This window comes from Oryx dammah, unplaced genomic scaffold (assembly GCF_014754425.2).
Source record: "Oryx dammah isolate SB20612 unplaced genomic scaffold, SCBI_Odam_1.1 HiC_scaffold_10, whole genome shotgun sequence".
In the NCBI taxonomy this organism is placed as follows: domain Eukaryota; kingdom Metazoa; phylum Chordata; class Mammalia; order Artiodactyla; family Bovidae; genus Oryx; species Oryx dammah.
In genome coordinates, this window is record NW_024070194.1 from 29,911,916 (window position 1) to 29,933,168 (window position 21,253).

Below are 21,253 nucleotides of genomic sequence, written 5' to 3' on the forward strand. Positions count from 1 at the left end.
CTCAGACTCACGTTCATCGAGTCCGTGATGCCATCCAGCCATCTCATCCTTGGTTGTCCCCTTCTCATCCTGCCCCCAATCCCTCCCACCATCATAGTCTTTTCCAATGAGTCAACTCTTTGCATGAGGTGGCCAAAGTACTGGAGCTTCAGCTTTAGCATCATTCCTCCCAAAGAAATCCCAGGGAGGGTTGATCTTCAGAATGGACTGGTTGGATCTCCTTGTAGTCCAAGGGCTATTGTGAATAGTACTGCTATGAACATAAGGATGTATGTATCTTTTTGGAGAAAAAGATATATGCCCTGGGGTGGGATTGCTGGATCATATGGTAATTCTATTTTTAGTTTTATGAGGAACTTCCATAATATTTTCCATAGCAGTCACATCAATTTACATTCACACCAATAGTATAGGAGGGCTCCTCTTTTCTTCACATCCTCGCTAGCATTTGTTATTTGTAGAACTTAAAAAATATATGTTTATTTTAAATGGAGGATAATTGCTTTACAGTATTGTGATGGTTTTGCTATACATCAATATGAGTCATACAAATTTTAATGATGGCCATTCTGACCAGTGTGAAGTGGTGCTTCATTGTGGTCTTAATTTGCATTTCTCTAATAATTAGTAATGTTGAGCATCTTTTCGTGTGCCTTGGTCATTTGTATTTCTTCTTTAGAAAAATGTCTACTTAGATCTTCTGCCCATTTTTCAACTGGGTTGTTTGTTTTTTTGTTATTTTTGAGTTGTATGAGCTGTTGTATATTTTGGAAATAAAGCCCTTGTCAGCTGCATCATTTGAAAATATTTTCTCCCTTTCTGTAGATTGTCTTTTCATTTTGTTTATGGTTTATGGAGGCCCTCTGTCTGTGGCACATCAGAGCCCAGATTAATGGAACACGTATCACATGCCCGGCTCTGCTCTAAGCTCTTGACATGTGTCCCTTATTCAGTTCCTGCAGCTGCTCTGTGAGTGTGGGGCCATCACTGAAGGATGAGGACACTGAGCACCAACTTGGGAGGGACTCATCAGAGGCCCCAGAGTTGGAATAGGAGCCCAGGCAGGGGCTCGGCTCAGGCTCTCACCTGCTGTGCACTGAGCTCAGGGACACCCTAACCCACTCCATCCAGGGCTTCTTAGCCCTCTCCAGTCATCACAGACTCCTGAAAGGTAGTGTGATTACCATCATTTCACAGATAGGGAAATTGAGGACTAGAGGCTCTGTGAGGACCACACAGCCTGGGAGGTCAGCACCATTGCTCCCTGAGGGGCTGCCTTGTCACCGGGTCATGTGCCCTCAGTACATTCTGCAAACATTACAGGTGAGAAATGGGGACACAGGGAATTGGGTCACAGCCTTGAAATGATACCCCACTTTGGGTGTCTCTACTTTGCACTGGTGATTTAGACAGAGCACCTCAGATACTTCCAACTCTCCTGAAAGGAGACAGTGATGATTACTATTTTACAGAAGAGAAAACTGAGGCTGAAAGAAATGAAGGGACTAAGTCTTCATCCTTCCCTCCACTGCTGCTGCTGCTGCTGCTGCTGCGTCGCTTCAGTCGTGTCCGACTCTGTGTGACCCCATAGACGGCAGCCCACCAGGCTCCTCCATCCTTGGTATTTTCCAGGCAAGAGTACTATGTCCCAATATTTCCTGTGAGCTCCAAGCTTTCATTTCCATCAGCAGAGCAAGCACCCACCTTCAGGAGCCCCCCAACGACCACCACTTTCCCCTTTTCTCTCAGATTCTTGACTTCAAGTGACTACAGGGAGGCGTGGCCTCTGAAGGCCCAGGCATAGAGACTCTGAAGCTGCAAGGGAAGACACAAGCTCCTGACACCTGAGTCTAGAATAGGAACTCTTGCTCACATGGGGATCCCACCACCCTCTAGGGAACACCTCCCCCTCCTCATCTTCAGTCTGCAGAGCCAGGAATGGGCATGCCTGGTGCTGCTGGGATTGCAGTGGCCCCTCTGGGCTCTGTCCACACTAACCTTTCCAGACCTGCTCCATAGGAGCCTAGTGAAGGGGCAACATCACAGCAACGGAGGAAATCTCCTGGTGCTGCTAAGTGTGCTGAGTGCTGCCATTTAGAAGAGGTTCAGCCCATCCCATCAAGAGACACTGCAGTATCTGTCTGGTCCAGCTTGTAAAGGTAAACTTACCTCCCGCAGTGGACTTCTCCTTAGTGCCACTGCTAAAGAATAGAACAATACAAGGATTTCAGAGGACAGAGCTGGAGATTTCCCCCCCACTTTGACAAGCACAGTGGGGTGTGCAGAGAGCAGGGTTGTGTGTCAAAGTGCCTGGGGTTCAATCTTGGCTCCCTTACATGCTCACTAAACAAGTCCCCTCTCTGAGCATCAGTGTCCTCATCTGTAAAGGGAAAACAGACACTCTTCTTTCTGAATACTGGTTATAAGGAGTAAATGTCATGAGAAAGGTTCAGTATCTGACAAGCTGATGCTCTCTGGCCCCCTCACCTCCCTCCTTTCTCATCCAGGGAATCATCTGGGTAAGCAGCCTGAAGAAGAGAATGATCCACCTTCCTGGAAGCCGCAGATCTGAGTGGTGGTAGAACCACTTACTACTTGTGACCGAGGTTGAGCAAGGACCCACCATCTAGGAAGTTAAGTAATATCTGCAAATCAGGAAAAAACCATCTTCCCTGCTGATGTCTGAAGGTTGAGGAGGCTCAGCTGCTACCATGACTAAGAGGGAAATTTAGCAATATCCACTCAGATAATCATACACGTATCCTCAGTCACCTACAAATTGACACTTGCTTTCTATCTTTACAAGGGTTAAACTATGAGCCACTGTACCTGCTGACCTTCAACACCTCCTGAAAGAATATCAGAAATGAGGCACTCTGTGATCTGGAAAAACCTGGCAGAATAGGCCTTCAGATACTTAAATATTTTCTGAAGATGATTTTATGAGCCCAATTCTTGCATCTCCTCATATCTAGAAAAGCACCAAAATCTTTCATGGTGACATCTGTTCCTTGTGACTAGCATAAACCTTCTGCAAAAAAACGTGTGCTTGATTGCATGTACTCCCTTCACCAAAAGTACATATATATCGCCCCCCCCCGCCCCGACCAACTTCTTTGGAGCAATCTCTCAGAGCTATCTGAAATGCTGTCTCTGAGGCTACAGTCCTCATTTTGCTCCAAATAAAACTAAACCCACAACTCTCACATTGTACTTTTTTTTTTCAGTTGACAGCTGCAACCTAGCAAAGCTACTTCCAGTGGTTACCTCCCCTTTGAGGAGAGTGACAGATAGAAAGATTATTGACTTCAGCACTGTCTCAGTAGCCCAAGGTTAGGAACAACTTAGTGTCCATCAACAGGAGACTGTAAGATGAATAATGCTGTCTCCATATGCTGAGAGTTAGGTAGTTGTTGGAAAACAGGGCAGCTCTAGGTGCTCATATGAAATGAGGGATTTGGAATCATGCGGCTGAAAGTAAGGAGTGGTTTCCAGTCACATCAGGCTCAGGGTCTGAATGTGTGGAGCCTTCAGAAACTTTGGGAAAACCATGCAAAGAGCTTATTCCATGATTAATTCAAGGAATTTTTATTCTGCAAATCCTATGTGCCAGGTTCTTCCATGAATTGAGTTCCAGTGCCAGTGCAGGAAGAAGACTGGCTTTGAAATAGATTGGGTTCTGAAAGGATCCCTCACTGACCATGTGACTGTGGTCAGGGCCCCTATACCTCTTGCTCTCAAGCCCCCATGTGCACGTGGGAGGTTGGGAGGATGGTGTCTAAAGGTCCTTCCTCTGCTGACAGCCCAGGATTCAAGAATTAGAAAGAGGATCCAGAGTTTTGGTCAGAACACTCTAAATGATCACCTTTGCTACCGCAGTGGGGCTGCTCCTGTCACCCACATGAACCTCTTCCTTGGGGAGGGACATTCTGAGATGACCCAGCTCTGCTGGCAGCCTTCAGTGACCATGTGAGTCAATCTCTGAATCACAGGAGGGTCTTCTTAACAGATTCCCAGGAAGCACCCAACCTCTAGGCATCTCCTCCAAGCAGGGCCATCAGAGTAAACACTGTGCTATAGGAATTTCTTCTCAGTGAGATGCTTCTGAAGAGGAAATAGACAAAATTTTCATTCCTTGCCCTAGATGAATCTCTCTTCTTTCAGAGGAAATTCATGGAATAAGAGCCCTTTTCTGCTTTGTTCACTTCTGCTTCCATAGCATCAGGACCAGGTCCTGGCTCACAGTAGGTGTTCAGTATGTGTGAATAAAGAGAAGACTCAGCCACATTGAGGTGAACATTCTATGGAGGCAGGAATGAGGTCTGGACAGTGACGGGGCAAGTCACTCAGACATTCATCTCCTTTATCCCTGGAACCAAAGGGCTGAATGGAGTGAAAACACCAAGGGCTGTGGAGCCAGGCAGACAGGGGACTCAGAATTTTCTCACTTTTACCAGCCATGGGGCCTTGAACAAATAGCATGAACCCCACAGGCCTCAACTCTCCTGATCTATAGAAGGGAGTGAAATCTGATCATGACCCAGATCATGATATAAGCACCCACTGCTGTATATGATTGTGTTTTTTGGTTCAAAGGGTGGAAGGCATTCTTGTTGACATGTTATCAGAATCCAGGGGACAAAGGCTGTACTCACCACTCACAGTGAGATGAGTGCCTGGTCCAGACTTAAACTCCATGTCACCATGTTCTCCTTTCCGGAACTTTACACAGTAATAGACACCAGTGTCTGCTGGGGTGATGTTACTGATGCGGATGGAAAAGTCCATATTGTTTCTCTTTGTGACATCTGAAACACTTATTACTCGGGGGAAGACATCTCCTTTTTGACTGTAGACTGACTCCCGACCTGGCCCAGTTCCCCTGAACCAACTGATGGGCCCCACGGGGCTCAGGGAGGTCACAGTGCAGTGCAGAGTGGCTGTCTCTCCTGCTGCAACAGACACTGATCTCTCAGGCTGAATCACCTGCAGCTCCCTCTCACCTGCTGCTCGGAGGAAGACACAAAGCAGTTATTTATTCATCCTCATGTGATCCTGTAGGTTTTCTCCACTATTTATCAACAACAGCTTTCATTGACTTTGTACTCCATGATCCAGCCTTGAACTCAGCCTTTTGCATGTATGTTGCATGTACATTGCATGTAACCTGCACAATTAGCCTGTTATATGAGACCCTTATACAAGAGAGGAACCTAGGCACAGAAAGGTCAGTGATGTGGCAGAGACTGGATTTGTGCATTAAGCCCTCTCTGGAAGTGTCGTGCTCCATCAAATATTTCTGTCTGTTCACTGTGTGTTCTCAGAGAGTGATGCATTTCTATCCTTTGCATTAGGTGAGACCACACGACCTCTTAGATCACTGAGTTGTAAGGAGAAATGATGGATGTATTTGGCATGTTTTTCATTTAGCTGTAAAAACCTTTATGAACCAATGTCCCCCTTCCCCAGAAATACACATTCTCATGCTGGACTTAGCACCAACGACCTGGATACTTGAGTGACAGTGATATGCAGAGCTCCCAACACACAATGAACATGCAGTTTAAGAAGAAAGTAAAACATTGATCCAGGTGCTTGGAAGTTTTTTCCAATGACATGGTCATGTTATATTAGCTACCTAAGGCTCTAAGAGAAATTATCAAACATTTAGTGGTTTAAAATGACAGTCTCATTGTAAGGCTGGATGTCAACGTACCAAAAATTGTATTATTGGACTAAAATCAAGGAGTCAGTGGGCTACATTTCTCCTGGAGGCTGTGATCATTGCCTCTCCAAATTCTGAGACTGTCTACACTCCCTTTCTCATGGTTTCCATCTTCTTATGACTCCAGTCTTGCTTTCATTGTCACTTGTGCTTCTTTAACTTTGGCTTTCCTGCCTCCTTTTTATAAGGGTATATTGGTCCACAATGATAATCTAGGTTATTCTCCCCATAGCAAGAGTCAATCACTTTTACAAAATCTCTTTGGCCACGTAAAATAAAATATTCACAGATGAGTATTAGGACATGGATCTCTTTAGGGGAGTTTTTGCAAATTTGTTTACTTGATTTAAAACTTTTTTATTGAACAATAGTTGATTTACAATGTTGTGTTAATTTCAGCTATACAGCACCATGATTCAGATATATACATGTATATGCATATGCATATTCATTTTTAATATATTATTTTCCATTAAAGTTTATCATAAGATACTGAATATAGTTCTCTATGCTATTCAGTAGGACCATGTTGTTTATCTATCACATATACAATAGCTTACATCTGCTAACTCCAACCTTCCACTTTGTCCCTCCACCTACCGTCTCCCCCTTAGCAACGCGAGTTTGTTTCTGTTTCATAGACATGTTTGTGTCATATTTTAGACGCCTCATTTAACTGATATCATATGGTATTTGTCTTTCTCTTTTTTTACTTCACTTAGTATGATAATCTCTAGCTTCATCCATGTTGCTGCAAATGGCATTATTTCATTCTTTTTTATAGCAGAGTTGTATTTCATTGTGTACCACATCTTCTTCATCCATTTGTCTGTTGATGGACATTTGGATTGTTTCCTAGTCTTGGTTACAATGAATTGTGCTGCTATGAACATAAAAGTAAATGTACCTTCTTGGAATAGGGTTTTATCTGGATATATGCCCTGAAGCGGGATTGGTGGATCATATGGCAATTCTTTTTTTATTTTTCTGAGGAACCTCCATACTGTTTTGCATAGTGGCTATATCAACTTACTAATATATTCCCGTCAGCAGTGTAGGAGGGTTTCCTTTTCTCTACATCCTCTCCAACATTTGTTATTTTTAGAGTTTTCAGTGATGGTCATTCTGACTGGTGTGAAGTGGTACATCATTGTAGTTTTAATTTGTATTTCTTTAATAATTGAGGCTCCCCTGGTGGCTCAGACTGTAAGGAATCCTCCTGGATTGCAAGAGACCTGGGTTTGATTTCTGGGTTGGGAAGATCCCCTGGAAAAGGGAATGCCTACCCACTCTAGAATTCTTGTGTGGAGAATCCAATGGACAGAGGGACCCCGTGAGCTATAATCCATGGAGTTGCAAAGAGTCAGACATGGCTGAGTGACTAATACTTTCACTTTTCTCTAATAATTAGTGATGTTGAGCACCTTTTCATGTATCTGTAGGCCATTTATATTTCCTCTTTGGAGAAATGTCTGTTACATCTTCTGCCCATTTTTAAGTTGGATATTTTCATTTATTGTTGTTGAGTTGTATGACCTGTTTGTATATTCTTGGACATTAAGTCCTTGTAAGTCAAATCCTTTTTGAACATATTCTCCTATTCTGTAAGTTGTCATTTTGTTTTATGTATTGTTTCTTTTGCTATGCAAAAGCTTGTAAGTTTCAGTCTCATTTGCTCATTTTTATTTTTTATTTCTATTGCCTTGAGGAATTGAACTAAGAAAACATTGGGACAATTTATGTCAGAAGCTATTTTGCCTATGATCCTTTCTAGGAGCTTTATGTTGTTATTTCTTATGCTTAAGTGTTTAAGACATTTTGAGTTTATTTTTGAGTGTCATGAGAGGGTGTATTCTAACTTCATTGATTTATATGCAATTGTCCAACTTTACCAACACCATTTGCTGAAAGACTTTTTTCCATTGTATAGTCTTACCTTCTTGTCAAAGATTAATTAACTATAGGTGTGTGGGTTAATTTCTGAGCTCTCTATTCTGTTCCATTGATTCATATCTTTATTTCTGTGCTAATACTATTGAACTCATTCAATATCAACGAAGCAGAAGTAGATGTTTTTCTGGAATTCCCTTACTTCCTCCATGATCCAACTAATGTTGGCATTTTTCTCTCTGGGTCCTCTGCCTCTTTAAAACCCAGCTTGTACATCTGGAAGTTCTCAGTTCAGGTACTGCTGAAGCCTAGCTTGAAGGATTTGGGGCATTACCTTGCTAGCATGTGAAATGAGCATATTATATGGTACTTTGAACATTCTTTGGCATTGCCTTTCTTTGGGATTGGAATGAAAACTGATCTTTTCCAGTCCTGTGCCCACTGCTGAGTTTTCCAAATTTGCTGGCATAATGAACGCAGCACTTTCACAGCATCATCTTTTAGGATTTTAAATAGCTCAGGTGGAATTCTGTCACCTCCACTAGCTTTGTCAGTAGTAATGCCTCCTAAGGCCCACCTGACTTCAGACTCCAGGAGTGAGTGAACATACCATCATGGTTATCCGGGTCATTGAGAGCTTTTTTTGTACAGTTCCTCTGTATATTCTTGCCACCTCTTCTTAATCTCTTCTGCCCCTGTTAAGTCTTTAGCATTTCTGTCCTTTATCATACCCAAACTTGCATGAAATGTTTCCTTAATATCTCCAATTTTCTTGAAGAGATCTCTAGCCTTTCCCATTCTGTTGCTTTCCTCTATTTCTTTGCAATGTTCATTGAAGAAGGCCTTCTTATCTCTCCTTGCTATTCTCTGGAATTCTGCATTCAGTTGGGTATGTCTTTGCATTTCTCCCTCGCCTTTCACGTCTCTTCTTTCCTCAGCTATTTGTAAAGCCCCCTTAGACAACCACTTCGCCTTCTTGCACTTCTTTTTCTTGGGAAAAGTTTTGGTCACCACCTCTTGTACAATGTGACAAACCTCCATACATAATTCTTCAGGCATTCTGTTTACCAGATATAATCCCTTGAATCTATTTGTCACTTCCATTGTTTAACCATAAGGGATTTGATTATATCGTACCTGAATGGTCCAGTGATTTCCCTCACTTTCTTCAATTTAAGCCTGAATTTTGCAATAAGGAGCTCATGATCTGAGCCGCAGTTAGCTCCAGCTCTTGTTTTTGCTGATTGTATAGAACTTCTCCATCTTTGGCTGCAAAGAATATAACCAATCTGATCTTGATATTGACCATCTGGTGGTGTCCATGTGTCGAGTCGTCTCTTGTGTTGTTGGAATAGCTTGTTTGTTATGACCAGTGTGTTCTCTTGACAAAACTCTGTTATCATTTGCCCTGATTCACTTTGTACTCTAAGGTCAAACTTGCCTGTTATTCTGAATATCTCTTGATTTCCTACTTTTGCATTCCAATCCCCTATAAGAAAAAGACTTTTCTTTTTTTGGTGTTGGTTATAGAAGGTGCTGTAGATCTTCACAGAACCACTCAACTTCAGCTTCTACAGCATCAGTGGCTGGGGCATAGACCTGGATACTGTGATGTTAAATGGTTTGCCTTGGAAAGGAACTTGAGATAATTCTGTAATTTTTGAGATTGCACCCAAGTCAAGGCTGTATATTGTCACCCTGCTTATGTAATTTATATGCAGAGTACATCATGAGAAACGCTGGGCTGGAAGAAGCACAAGCTGGAATCAAGATTGCCGGGAGAAATATCAATAACCTCAGATACGCAGATGACACCATCCTTATGGCAGAAAGTGAAGAAGAACAAAAGAGCCTCTTGATGAAAGTGGAAAAGGAGAGTAAAAAAGTTGACTTAAAGCTCAACATTCAGAAAACTAAAATCATGGCATCCAGTCCCATCTCTTCATGGCAAATAGATGGGGAAACAGTGGAAACAGTGGCTGACTTTTTTTCTGGGCTCCAAGATTGTTGCAGATGGTGATTGCAGCCATGAAATTAAAAGATGCTTACTCCTTGGAAGGAAAGTTATGACCAACCTAGATAGCATATTCAAAAGCAGAGACATTACTTTGCCAACAAAGGTGCATCTAGTTAAGGCTATGGTTTTTCCTGTGGTCATGTATGGATGTGAGAGTTGGACTATAAAGAAAGCTGAGCGCCGAAGAATTAATGCTTTTGAACTGTGGTGTTGGAGAAGACTCTTGAGAGTCCCTTGGATGGCAAGGAGATCCAACCAGTCCATCCTAAAGGAGATCAGTCCTGATTGTTCATTGGAAGGACTGATGTTGAAGCTGAAACTCCACTACTTTGGCCACCTGATGCGGAGAGCTGACTCATTTGAAAAGACCATGATGCTGGGAAAGATTGAGGGCAGGAGGAGAAGGGGACAACAGAGGATGAGATGGTTGGATGGCATTACCGACATGGGTGATGGACATAGGTTTGGGTGGACTCTGGGAGTTGGTGATGGACAGGGAGGCCTGGCGTGCTGCAGTTCATGGGGTCGCAAAGAGTCTGACACGACTGAGTGACTGAACTGAGCTGAACTGAACGGCATTTCAGACTCTTGTTGACTATGAGGGATACTCCATTTCTTCTAAGTGAGAGATATAATGGTCATCTGAGTTAAATTTGCCAATTCCCATCCATTTTAGTTCACTGATTCCTAAGATGCTGATGTTCACTCTTGCCATCTCCTGCTTGACCACATCCAGTTTACCTTGATTCATGGGCCTAATATTCCAGGTTTCTATGCAATAGTATTCTTTATAGCATCAAACCTTACTTTCACCACCAACTGCTGCTGCTTAGTCACTTCAGTTATGTCTGATTCTTTGCAATCCTATGGACTGTAGCCTGCCAGGCTCCTCTGTCCATGGGATTTTCCAGACAAGAACACGAGTGGGTTGCCATGCCCTCCTCCAGAGGATCTTCCCGACCCATGGATCAAAAACATGTCTCCTGTGGTTTCTGCATTGCAGCCAGATTCTTCACAGCTGAGCCACTGGGAAAGCCCTTCACCACCAGACACATCCACAACTGAGCATCGTTTCCACTTTGACCCAGTTACTTCATTCTTTCTGGAGCTATTAGTAATTGCCCTCTACTCTTTCCCAGTAGAATATTGAACACCTTTCAATCTGGGAGGGTTCATCCTCACTTCCTTACTCAGATTTATTTCTAAGTATTTTATTTTAGGGTTGTAATTTTTTAAAGGTATTGTCTTTTTTTTTTTTTTAACATTCCCTTTCTGATATCTTGTTGTTAGTATAAGGAAATGCAACCAATTTCTCTGTATTAATCTTCTATCCTGCTAAATTGCAGAATTTGTTGATCAGTTCTAGTATGTTTTGTGTGGAATCTTTAAGATTTTCTGAATACAGTGTCATGCCATCTGCATATATTGACATTTCACCTCTTCTTTTCAAATTTGGATACCTTTTATTTCTTGCTTGATTTCTGTGGCTCAGACTTCCAAAAGTATGCTGAATAGAAGAGGTGAGAGTTAGTATCCTTGTCTTATTCTTGATTTTAGTGGAAAACCTTTCAGCTTTTCATCATTGAATATTATATTAGCTGTGGGTTTGTCATAAATAGCTTTTATTATAGTGAGATATGTTCCCTGTATATCCACTTTGGTTAGTTTTTATCATGAATGGATGTTGAATTTTTGTGAGATGCTTTTTCTGCATCTATTGAAGTGATTACGTGGTTTTGTCTATTATTTTGTTTAAGAAGTATATCACATTGATTGATTTGCATATGTTGAACCATACTTGTGAACTTGACATGAATCCAACTTGGTTGTGGTGCATAATCTTGTTTATGTGTTAGATTTGGCTTGCTAATATTTTGTTGACAATTTTTACATGTATTTTCATCAAAAAACTGGGCTGTAATTTTCTTTTTGGTGGTATCTGTGTCTGGTTTTGGTATCGGAGTGATGGTGGCTTCATAGAATGCCCTTAGGAGTGCTTTTCCTCTTTAATTTTTTGGAAGAGTTTGAGAAGAATTAATGTAAGTTCTTCTACATATGTTTGGTAGAATTTGCCTGTGAAGCCATCTGGTTCCAGACTTCTGTTTATAAGGATTTTTTTTTTCTTAATTACCGATTCTACGTCACCTCTAGTAACAGGTCTGTTCAAATTGTCAGTTTCTTCTTGATTCGTTTTTGGTGGGTATATGTTTCTAGAAACTTGTCTGTTTCTTTTAGGTTGTTAAATTTTTTGGCATATAATTGTTCATAGTATTCTCTTATGGGCTTTTGCATTTCTAAGGTATTGGATATTATGTCTCCATTTTCATTTCTTATTTTGTTTATTTGGGTTCTCTCTCTTTTCTTCTTGGTGATTCTGGCCAGAGGTTTATCAATCTTGTTTACCCTTTGAAAGAACCAGTTCTTGGTTTTATTGATTTTTTTCTCCTTTTTTGAAAAATTCTATTTTATTTATTTCCTCTCTGATCTTTATTATCTCCTCCTTTTAGGTTTTGTTTGTTCTTCTTTTGGGGACAAACTGACTTTAGGTTTTGTTTGTTCTTCGTTTTCCAGTTCTTTTAAGTGGTCGGTCAGGTTGTTTATTTGAGATTTTTCTTTCTTTTTCTTTTGATGAAACACTGTATTGCTGTGAACTTCCCTCTCAGGATGGCTTTTGCTGTGTCCCATGGATTCTGTGTGGTTGTGTTCTTATTGTCATTTGTCTCAAGGTGTTTTTGATTTCCTCTTTGATTTCATCACTTACACAATTGGTTTGTTAGTAGCATGTAGTTTGTTCTCCATGTAATAGTTCTCATTTCTTTTTCTGTGGTTCATTTCTAGTTTCATGCTGTTGTAGTCAGAAAAGATGCAGGAGATGATTTCTATACTCTTAAATTTGTTGAGACCTGTTTCATGTCCTAGTATGTGATCAGTCCAAGAGAATGTTTCATATACACTTGAAACAAATGTTTTCTGTTTTTTATTTTTTATAATGTCCTGAAAATATCAGCGAAGTCTAACTGTTCTATTATATCATTTAGGATTTCTGCTGCCTTATTGATTTTCCATCTAGATCCGTCCATTGATGTGATGGTGTGCTAATGTAGCCTATGATTATTTTATTCCTATCAACTTCTCCCTTTATTTCTGTTGTGTATTTCAGTGCTCCTATATTAGGTGCATATACTTTGATGAGTATTAAAACCTATTCTTATATTGATTCTTTTATCAATGTATAGTGGCCTTGTCATTTATCTTTATGGCCTTTATTTTAAAGTCTATTTTGTCTGATATGATATTGTGACCTCTGCTTTCTTGCCATTTCTGTTTGCATGAAGTATCTTTTTCCATCCCCTTACTCTCAATCTATGTGTGTCCTTTGCCCTAAAGTGAATCTCCTGAAGGCAGCATACTGTAGGCTCTTACTTTTTTAAATCCAACATGTCACTCTGTGTCTTTTGATTGGAGCATTCATTCCATCAATATTTAAATTAATTATTGATAAATATGTATTTATTATCACTTTATGCCTTGTTTTCCCATTGATTTTATATTTCTATATTGTCTCTTTCTTTTTCCTTTTGTGCTTTGATGATTTTCTTTTATATTATACTCATGTTTTTAGTTTTTGTGAACCTATTGTATGTTTTTGATATGTGGTTACCATATTTCTCAAGTATGTTAACCCCATCGTATATCTACTTGCCTTAGACTGATAGTCATATAGGTTCAAACACATTCTAGGAAATTTTTTGAAGGTACATTTTCCTACTCTCCTTCCCTACATCTCATCAATATGATTCTGATGTCCCCTTTTACATTTCCATATTAATCCTTTTGCTGTTCACTGTGTTTATCATCACTTTCATAGAATTTTTATTTTAAAATATGTGTATTAGCTTATTTAGGTGATTTGCTTTTCAATTGTGATTTTCTCTTTCCTATATGTTCGTACTCCTTTTCTAGGTATTGAAGACTTCTCAATGTTTCTTTTAGAATAGGTTTAGAATTGATGTTTGCTTTTAGCTTTGCTTGTCTGAAAAATTCTTTATCGCTCCTTCTACTCTAAATGAATATCTTGCTGGGTAGAAGATCTTAGGTTGTAGATTTTTCCCTTTTAGGACTTTGAGTCAATGTCTTGCCACCCCCTCTGGCCTGAAATCTTTCTGAAATCTGCTGGTAGCCTTTTAAGAGTAATTAACTCTTTATCTCTTGCTACCTGTTAGAATTCTCTAACTTTTGCCATTTTTTATTTTAATATGCCTTGGTATTGATCTGTGTGGGTTTATGGTACTTGGGACCCTTTGAGCTTCCTGTTCCTGAATACCAGTTTCCTTCTTTAGATTTGGGAAGTTTCTAGCCATAATTTCTTCAAATTTTTGACCCCTTTTTCTCTTTCTTTCTTTCTGGAATCCCTATTATGTGTAGGTTTTCCAGCTTTTTTTATCCCACAAGTCTCATATATTTTTTTTATTGCTTTTATTGCTTTGGTTTCCTTTTGTTTGAATGTCTGTCTACTGTCCTGATGCAGTGGTTTTCATTACTCTATCTTCCAGATTGCTTTTTTGTTCTGCATTATTTTTTCTGCTATTCATTGCCTTTAGTCCACTTTTCACATCAGCAAATGATTTTTCTAGTTCTTTTTTTCACAATATTCTGCATTTCTGTTGATAACCTGCTTAATTCTTTTAGTATTTTCATCATTTCCTTTTAATTTTATTTTTTCTTTACAATATTGTATTGGTTTTGCCATACATCAACATGAATCTGCCACAGGTGTACACGTGTTCCCAATCCCGAATCCCTCTCCCACCTGCCTCCCCATATCATCTCTCTGGGTCATCCCAGTGCACCAGCCCCAAGCATCCTGTATCCTGCATTAAACCTAGACTGGTGATTCATTTCTTATATGATATTATACATGTTTCAATGCCATTCTCCCAAATCATCCCACCCTCTCCCTCTCCCACAGAGTCCAAAAGACTGTTCTATACATCTGTGTCTCTTTTGCTGTCTCACATACAGGGTTATCATTACCATCTTTCTAAATTCCATATATATGCCTTAGTATACTGTATTGGTGTTTTTCCTTCTGGCTTACTTCACTCTGTATAATCGGCTCCAGTTTCATCTACCTCATTAGAACTGATTCAAATGTATTCTTTTTAATGGCTGAGTAATACTTCATTGCGAGTATGTACCACAGCTTTCTTATCCTTTGAAAGGATAAATAAAATTGACAAACCATTAGCCTGACTCATCAAGAAACAAAGGGAGAAAAATAAAATCAATAAAATTAGAAATGAAAATGGAGAGATCACAATAGATAACACAGAAATACAAAGGATCATAAGAGACTACTATCAGCAATTATATGCCAATAAAATGGACAACGTGGAAGAAATGGACAAATTCTTAGAAAAGTACAACTTCCCAAAACTGAACCAAGAAGAAATAAAAAATCTTAACAGACCCATCACAAGCACGGAAATTGAAACTGTAATCAGAAATCTTCCAGCAAACAAAAGCCCAGGTCCAGATGGCTTCACAGCCGAATTCTACCAAAAATTTAGAGAAGAGCTAACACCTATCCTACTCAAACTCTTCCAGAAAATTGTAGAGGAAGGTAAACTTCCAAACTCATTCTATGAGGCCACCATCACCCTAATACCAAAACCTGACAAAGATGCCACAAACAAAAGAAAACTACAGGCCAATATCACTGATGAACATAGATGCAAAAATCCTTAACAAAATTCTAGCAATCAGAATCCAACAACACATTAAAAAGATCATACACCATGACCAAGTGGGCTTTATCCCAGGGATGCAAGGATTCTTCAATATCTGCAAATCAATCAGTGTAATACACCACATTAACAAGTTGAAAAATAAAAGCCATATGATTATCTCAATAGATGCAGAGAAAGCCTTTGACAAAATTCAACATCCGTTTATGATAAAAACTCTCCAGAAATCAGGAATAGAAGGAACATACCTCAACATAATAAAAGCTATATATGACAAACCCACAGCAAACATTATCCTCAATGGTGAAAAATTGAAAGCATTTCCCCTAAAGTGGGGAACAAGACATGAGTGTCCACTTTCACCGCTATTATTCAACATAGTTCTGGAAGTTTGGGCCACAGCAATCAGAGCAGAAAAAGAAATAAAAGGATTCCAAACTGGAAAAGAAGAAGTAAAACCCTCACTGTTTGCATTATTTCCTTTTTCAAATCAGTGTCTATTAGTCTAAAAAAGTCTGTGTCATTGTTTGTTCTTTCAGGGGAATTCTCTTGATCTTTTAACTGGAATTGATTCCTTTGCTTCTTCATTTTACCTATACTTTTCTTATTCTGTGAGTTTAGAAGAAAAGATATCTACTGTGGTCTTGGAGGACTATTTATTGTGGGAGCATCCCTGTGTAGTTTGTGTGGGTTTAATATTTTTGGGGCAGAGGCTATTTTTAGTGTGGATGCCTGCCACCTCTTCCCTCAGTTATGTTCCCCTTTATTCCCTTGATGGGAGTGTGGAGATGTGGTGGCTGGTGCCTAGTTCTTGGGTTCGTGGCAGTGGTGGTCACTCATACATGCCTTTGGAGTTCATTATGGGAGTGGACATAGCTCTGGACCATTCCTGTAGCCCCAGGGCACAACAGTGCCCTCCTGAGTGCAACTGCTCCTCAAGACTGCTCCTAAACAAGGGGTTGGCAGGAGTGACTGGTGATACCTCCTGGAGCTGTGTAGGCAGTATCTTGCCACCTGAGAGCAGAGAAAAAGGCTGCAATGGTGGGTCCTACCCCTCCCTTTGTGCACCCCCGAAACAATACAGCCTCAGTTCAGTTCAGTCGCTCAGTCGTGTCTGACTCTTTGAGACCCCATGAATCGCAGCACGCCAGGCCTCCCTGTCCATCACCAACTCCCAGAGTTCACTCAAACTCATGTCCATCGAGTTAGTGATGCATCCAGCCATCTCATCCTCTGTTGTCCCCTTCTCCTCCTGTGCCCAATCTCTCCCAGCATCAGAGTCTTTTCCAATGAGTCAGCTCTTTGCATGAGGTGGCCAAAGTACTGGAGTTTCAGCTTTAGCATCATTCCTTCCAAAAAACGCCCAAGACTGATCTCCTTTAGGATGGACTGGTTGGATCTCCTTGCTGTCCAAGGGACTCTCAAGAGTCTTCTCCAACACCACAGTTCAAAAGCATCAATTCTTGAGCGCTCAGCTTTCTTCACAGTCCAACTCTAACATCCATACATGACTACTGGAAAAACAATAGCCTTGACTAGACGGAACTTTGTTGGCAAAGTAATGTCTCTGCTTTTGAATATACTATCTAGGTTGGTAATAACTTTTCTTCCAAGGAGTAAGCGTCTTTTAATTTCATGGCTGCAGTCACCATCTGCTGTGATTTTGGAGCCCCCCAAAATAAAGTCAGCCACAATTTCCATTGTTTCCCCATCTATTTCCCATGAAGTGATGGGACCAGATGCCATGACCTTAGTTTTCTGAATGTTGAGCTTTTGCCAACTTTTTCACTCTTCTCTTTCACTTTCATCAAGAGGCTTTTAGTTCCTCTTCACTTTCTGCCATAAGGGTGGTCATCTGCATATCTGAGGTTATTGATATTTCTCCCGGCAATCTTGATTCTAGCTTGTGCTTCTTCCAGCCCAGCGTTTCTCATGATGTACTCTGCATAGAAGTTAAATAAGAAGGGGGACAATATACAGCCTTGATGTACTCCTTTTCCTATTTGGAACCAGTCTGTTGTTCCATGTCCAGTTCTAACCGTTGCTTCCTGATCTGCATACAGATTCCTCAAGAGGCAGGTCAGGTGGTCTGGTATTCCCATCTCTTTCAGAATTCCCCACAGTTTATTGTGATCCACACAGTCAAAGGCTTTGGCATAGTCAATAAAGCAGAAATAAATGTTTTTCTCATCAAATGTTTTAGTTTTTAAAGTCTGAAAAAGAAGACTGAGGTTGGGGAAGGTGAACTGCTAAGACAAAAATGGGAAGAAACATGAAAAAAAGTTGGAGAAAGAAATGGAGGGAGTAGAGAAGAGGGATCAGAGAATCAAGGAATAGGAAAAAAAATCTCTACAATCATGAATCAATAATTTTTTAATTTACATCTTTGACCCAGGTCTTTCCTCTGAACTTGCTTGTCCAACTATCCACTTGTCATGTTCTTTGGATAGAAATCGATATCTCACAGTTAACAACATCTGAAACCAAACTGAATCCCCACCCCCCACCCTCTGTATCTCAGCTGAGCCACCATACTTCTTCTAGATGCACAAATCTCAAAGCCATAGTCTTTCCTCCCACCACAAATCCTATGCATCAGAAAATCCTTTTCAGCGTGCACTCAGAACCTGAATTTTTCCCCTCTTATCTCTACTAGCTACTGTCCAGGTGCTAGCCATTTTTACGTCTTCTTTTTTTGCATGTACCATAACCTCAAATGTTCTAGTTGCTTCTATGTCCTCAGTAGTCTATTGTCAACCAAATGCCAGAATAAATATATGACTTGGGGAAAAACAGAAGTGACTTGTATGTATGCAAGAAGCAGAAGAGCCCAGAAGAAGAAAACCACAAACCCTCTTCCCCACACTCCCCACTCTGCATACTTATTGACAGAAGTGGCTGAAATCTCATGATCATGAGACAGAAGCAGGGCCACAGCACCAAGAAGATCAAAGTTAAACTCATGAGCGCTAGTATCAGATTGCTCGAATTTAAATCATACTTCTACCATTTACCACTGAATGACCTTGAAGTTCTCCTTGCTCTGAAAATGCCTCTAGTTTGGATATGATGTCACATGAGTAAACAACTGTGAGCATTTTCAACAGTGTCTGCTACATGACGAATGTGCAAGAAAATGAATAGTTATTACTCAATAGATTTCCTGAGGCTTGGAGGCTTCAACCAGCATTAGATGATATAGATTCTTATAAATATGGATATAAATATAATTACAGATATGGATATGAGTACAGATCATACAGGCAAGAGTCTCTGTGTCTTTAATCCCCTCCTTTCTTCCTCACCACTTTCCAGCACAAAAGAGGGGACTCCAAGATGGTTATGCACAAAATTCTACCCGTTTACCAAGAACCAAGTTTTCTTAAGAGTTTGAGGAAGGGTAAGCCCTGGTGGCTCAGACAATAAAGAACCCGCCTTCGATGAAGTAGACCTGGGTTCGATCCCTGGGTTGGGAAGATGCCCTGGAGAAAGGCATGGCTACCCATTCCAGTATTCTTGCCTGGAGAATTCCATGGACAGAGGAGCCTGGTGGGCTACAATCCATAGGGTCTTAGAGAGTCAGACCCAACCGAGCAACTAACATTTTCACTTTTCCAAGGGATAAATATATAGAGAAGTTAAAAGGAGAGTTGTTGCTGAAAGACAGCAGCAACTAATTATCTGTCTATGTCATTTCACGTAGAGTGAAAAATGATTCATGGGAAAAATAAGGAAGTTTTTTGAAATCTCATTTCTGAGAACGCTTCCTCATACTCACTCATTCACATACATAAACATGCACATACATAAATACATGCATCCACAAACATGTATTAAAGTATAGCCTAGCATGATAGTGTACAGGCTGTTTTGAGGATCAAACAGCATTATAACAGATGTGTAAAGCCCAGTTTAAAAATAAATTAGCAGATAGGGACCATCTAACACATCACCGACAAAAGTTTGGGAGTACACACTGCAATATTTTTAAATGAGTAGCATGGTGTGTGATGACTTACCTATTATTTACTTCTCTGCTTTCTGATTTTTCTGCAATTAGGCTCCCTGAGAAGCTGAACAGCACAACATGGCTCAAAGAATCAATTCTGCAGCTGGACATCCTGGATTTTAATCCTGTGCTCTCCTGCCTTAGATGACATTGTGACATTGGTCAAGTTACTCTCTGCCTCAATTTCCCCATCTGCAGTTCACTGTTAATAGTTATCACACTGGAACATTGTGAGAATTAGATAATATGCACAAATCTGTCATGGTTGGTGTTTGAAGTATCTGTTTGGAAGCCTCTGGTAATAGGCTGCAGGTGATGGATCCACAGAGAAAACACTCAGATCCCTGATTTCATGCCCTCAGATAATGTCCACCCCTTGGACTTCTGTAGCATGGATTGAACACGGAGACCCTAAAAGTACTGGGGCAGTGTAAGGTCCAGAGGGCAGGAAAAAGGAGACTCTACCCAAAGGAATACTTACCTGTGAGTCCCAGCAGCAGAGTCAGCAGCAGGCAAAGAGGAGGAGGGTGGACCCAGAAGGCAGGGATGGGCATCATAGAGGCCTGAGGAGCCTGCTCTGTCCAAATGTGTCCTAGGGAAAACCCGAACATCTGTGCTTGGTGGAGAGGAGAGAAGCCCCACCTCCCATGATGTAAGAGGAAGTGCCTATGATGATGTGAAATGTTTGTGAAATTGTAATCTGCTTCTACATTCTAGACAGTTTCTGCTTCAGATGGTGAAATAGAATTCAGACAGAGAAGGCTCATGGAGAGTGAGGAGTTACTTATCTGCCAGGGCCCTGCCCGGTTGGATCCAGGGTATCCGAAGTGTGATGGCATCGGTGAAGAGATTTAGAGAGAGATAAAGAAAGAATGTTGCAGATAAGAAAATAGAGGAGAGAAAAGAGGCTGCTATTTCTTGGTTTACACAGAAAGCCAATAAAGTCCCAGACAAGGCACTTGCTCTGTTCACGGAGGCTGCAGGCGCCCTCCTGGTCCCCCAAGGGAGTGAAGATGCAGAGTGCCTTCCCGTTCAGGTCTTAGAAGCCCAGGCATGAAAGTGAATGCAGAGAGCCTCTGTGCTCCAAGGGATCAGCCTGAAAAAGAGAGTAAGAGAGAGAAAGAAAGAAAGACACAGGGGAACCAGGCTTTCGTGGAACTGATCCTGGCCCATCACTTTATTTTTCAGGGAAGCTTTTATACCTTGACTTGTACATAGAGGGAAATGAAAGATGCAAAGTCATACAGAGTCAGCCCAAATATTACATCTGTTTTGTCTTTATCGAAACCAGGATTTTTCTGCATACATTTCCCATAAACAATGTTGTGTACATTATCTTCTGGCCTTGGAGGCCTGTGGACATTTTATGACCCTCTTTTGATAAAAGCTGCTCAACCAGAAAACTTATTTTCCCTTGAAATGTTTTTTCTTTATATTTCTAATCTATGTCAGCCGCAGAAAGTATCAAATGGAGTTACATTCTCACGGAGCAAAGATGCAGTGAGTTACAACAAAGAAAGAACCAATTAGCTCAAAGGTCTGATATGGTTAATTCCAAGGCTATTGCTTATTTTTCTTAAATTCCAACTACATTAACTATTGCACTCCCAGGTGCACAGTGGATGAGTTATGGGAACTTAACAGCAAGCATTGGCTCAACAGTGAAATCCTATACCAGCACTACTCTAATAGTTTTTAACTCTTTGAAAGACTATATTTTTAGAATGTTTTAGGCTTCCCATGCCTCTCACAGTTGGGAGGCTGTGAATAATCACATGTGTAGCTGCAAGAGTCTGGATAAACCTTTCAGACAAGCTAGAAAGCCATCAGAGGGGTTTGATTTGAAATATTCCTCTCATGCCCAA

The 21,253-nt window shown here is 40.7% G+C and overlaps 1 protein-coding gene across 1 annotated transcript in view; it reads right to left on the reverse strand.

Annotated features, from left to right (window-relative positions):
* Positions 1-19,974, reverse strand: part of LOC120868588 (signal-regulatory protein beta-1-like) — a 36,186-nt gene extending 16,212 nt beyond the window's left edge. The window contains 3 exon segments of the mRNA XM_040247308.1: positions 4,656-5,009; positions 10,815-10,817; positions 19,870-19,974. Coding sequence (XP_040103242.1) covers positions 4,656-5,009; positions 10,815-10,817; positions 19,870-19,945 — 433 coding nt within the window. The 5' untranslated portion in view covers positions 19,946-19,974.
* Between the last annotated feature and the right edge of the window lie 1,279 nt (positions 19,975-21,253).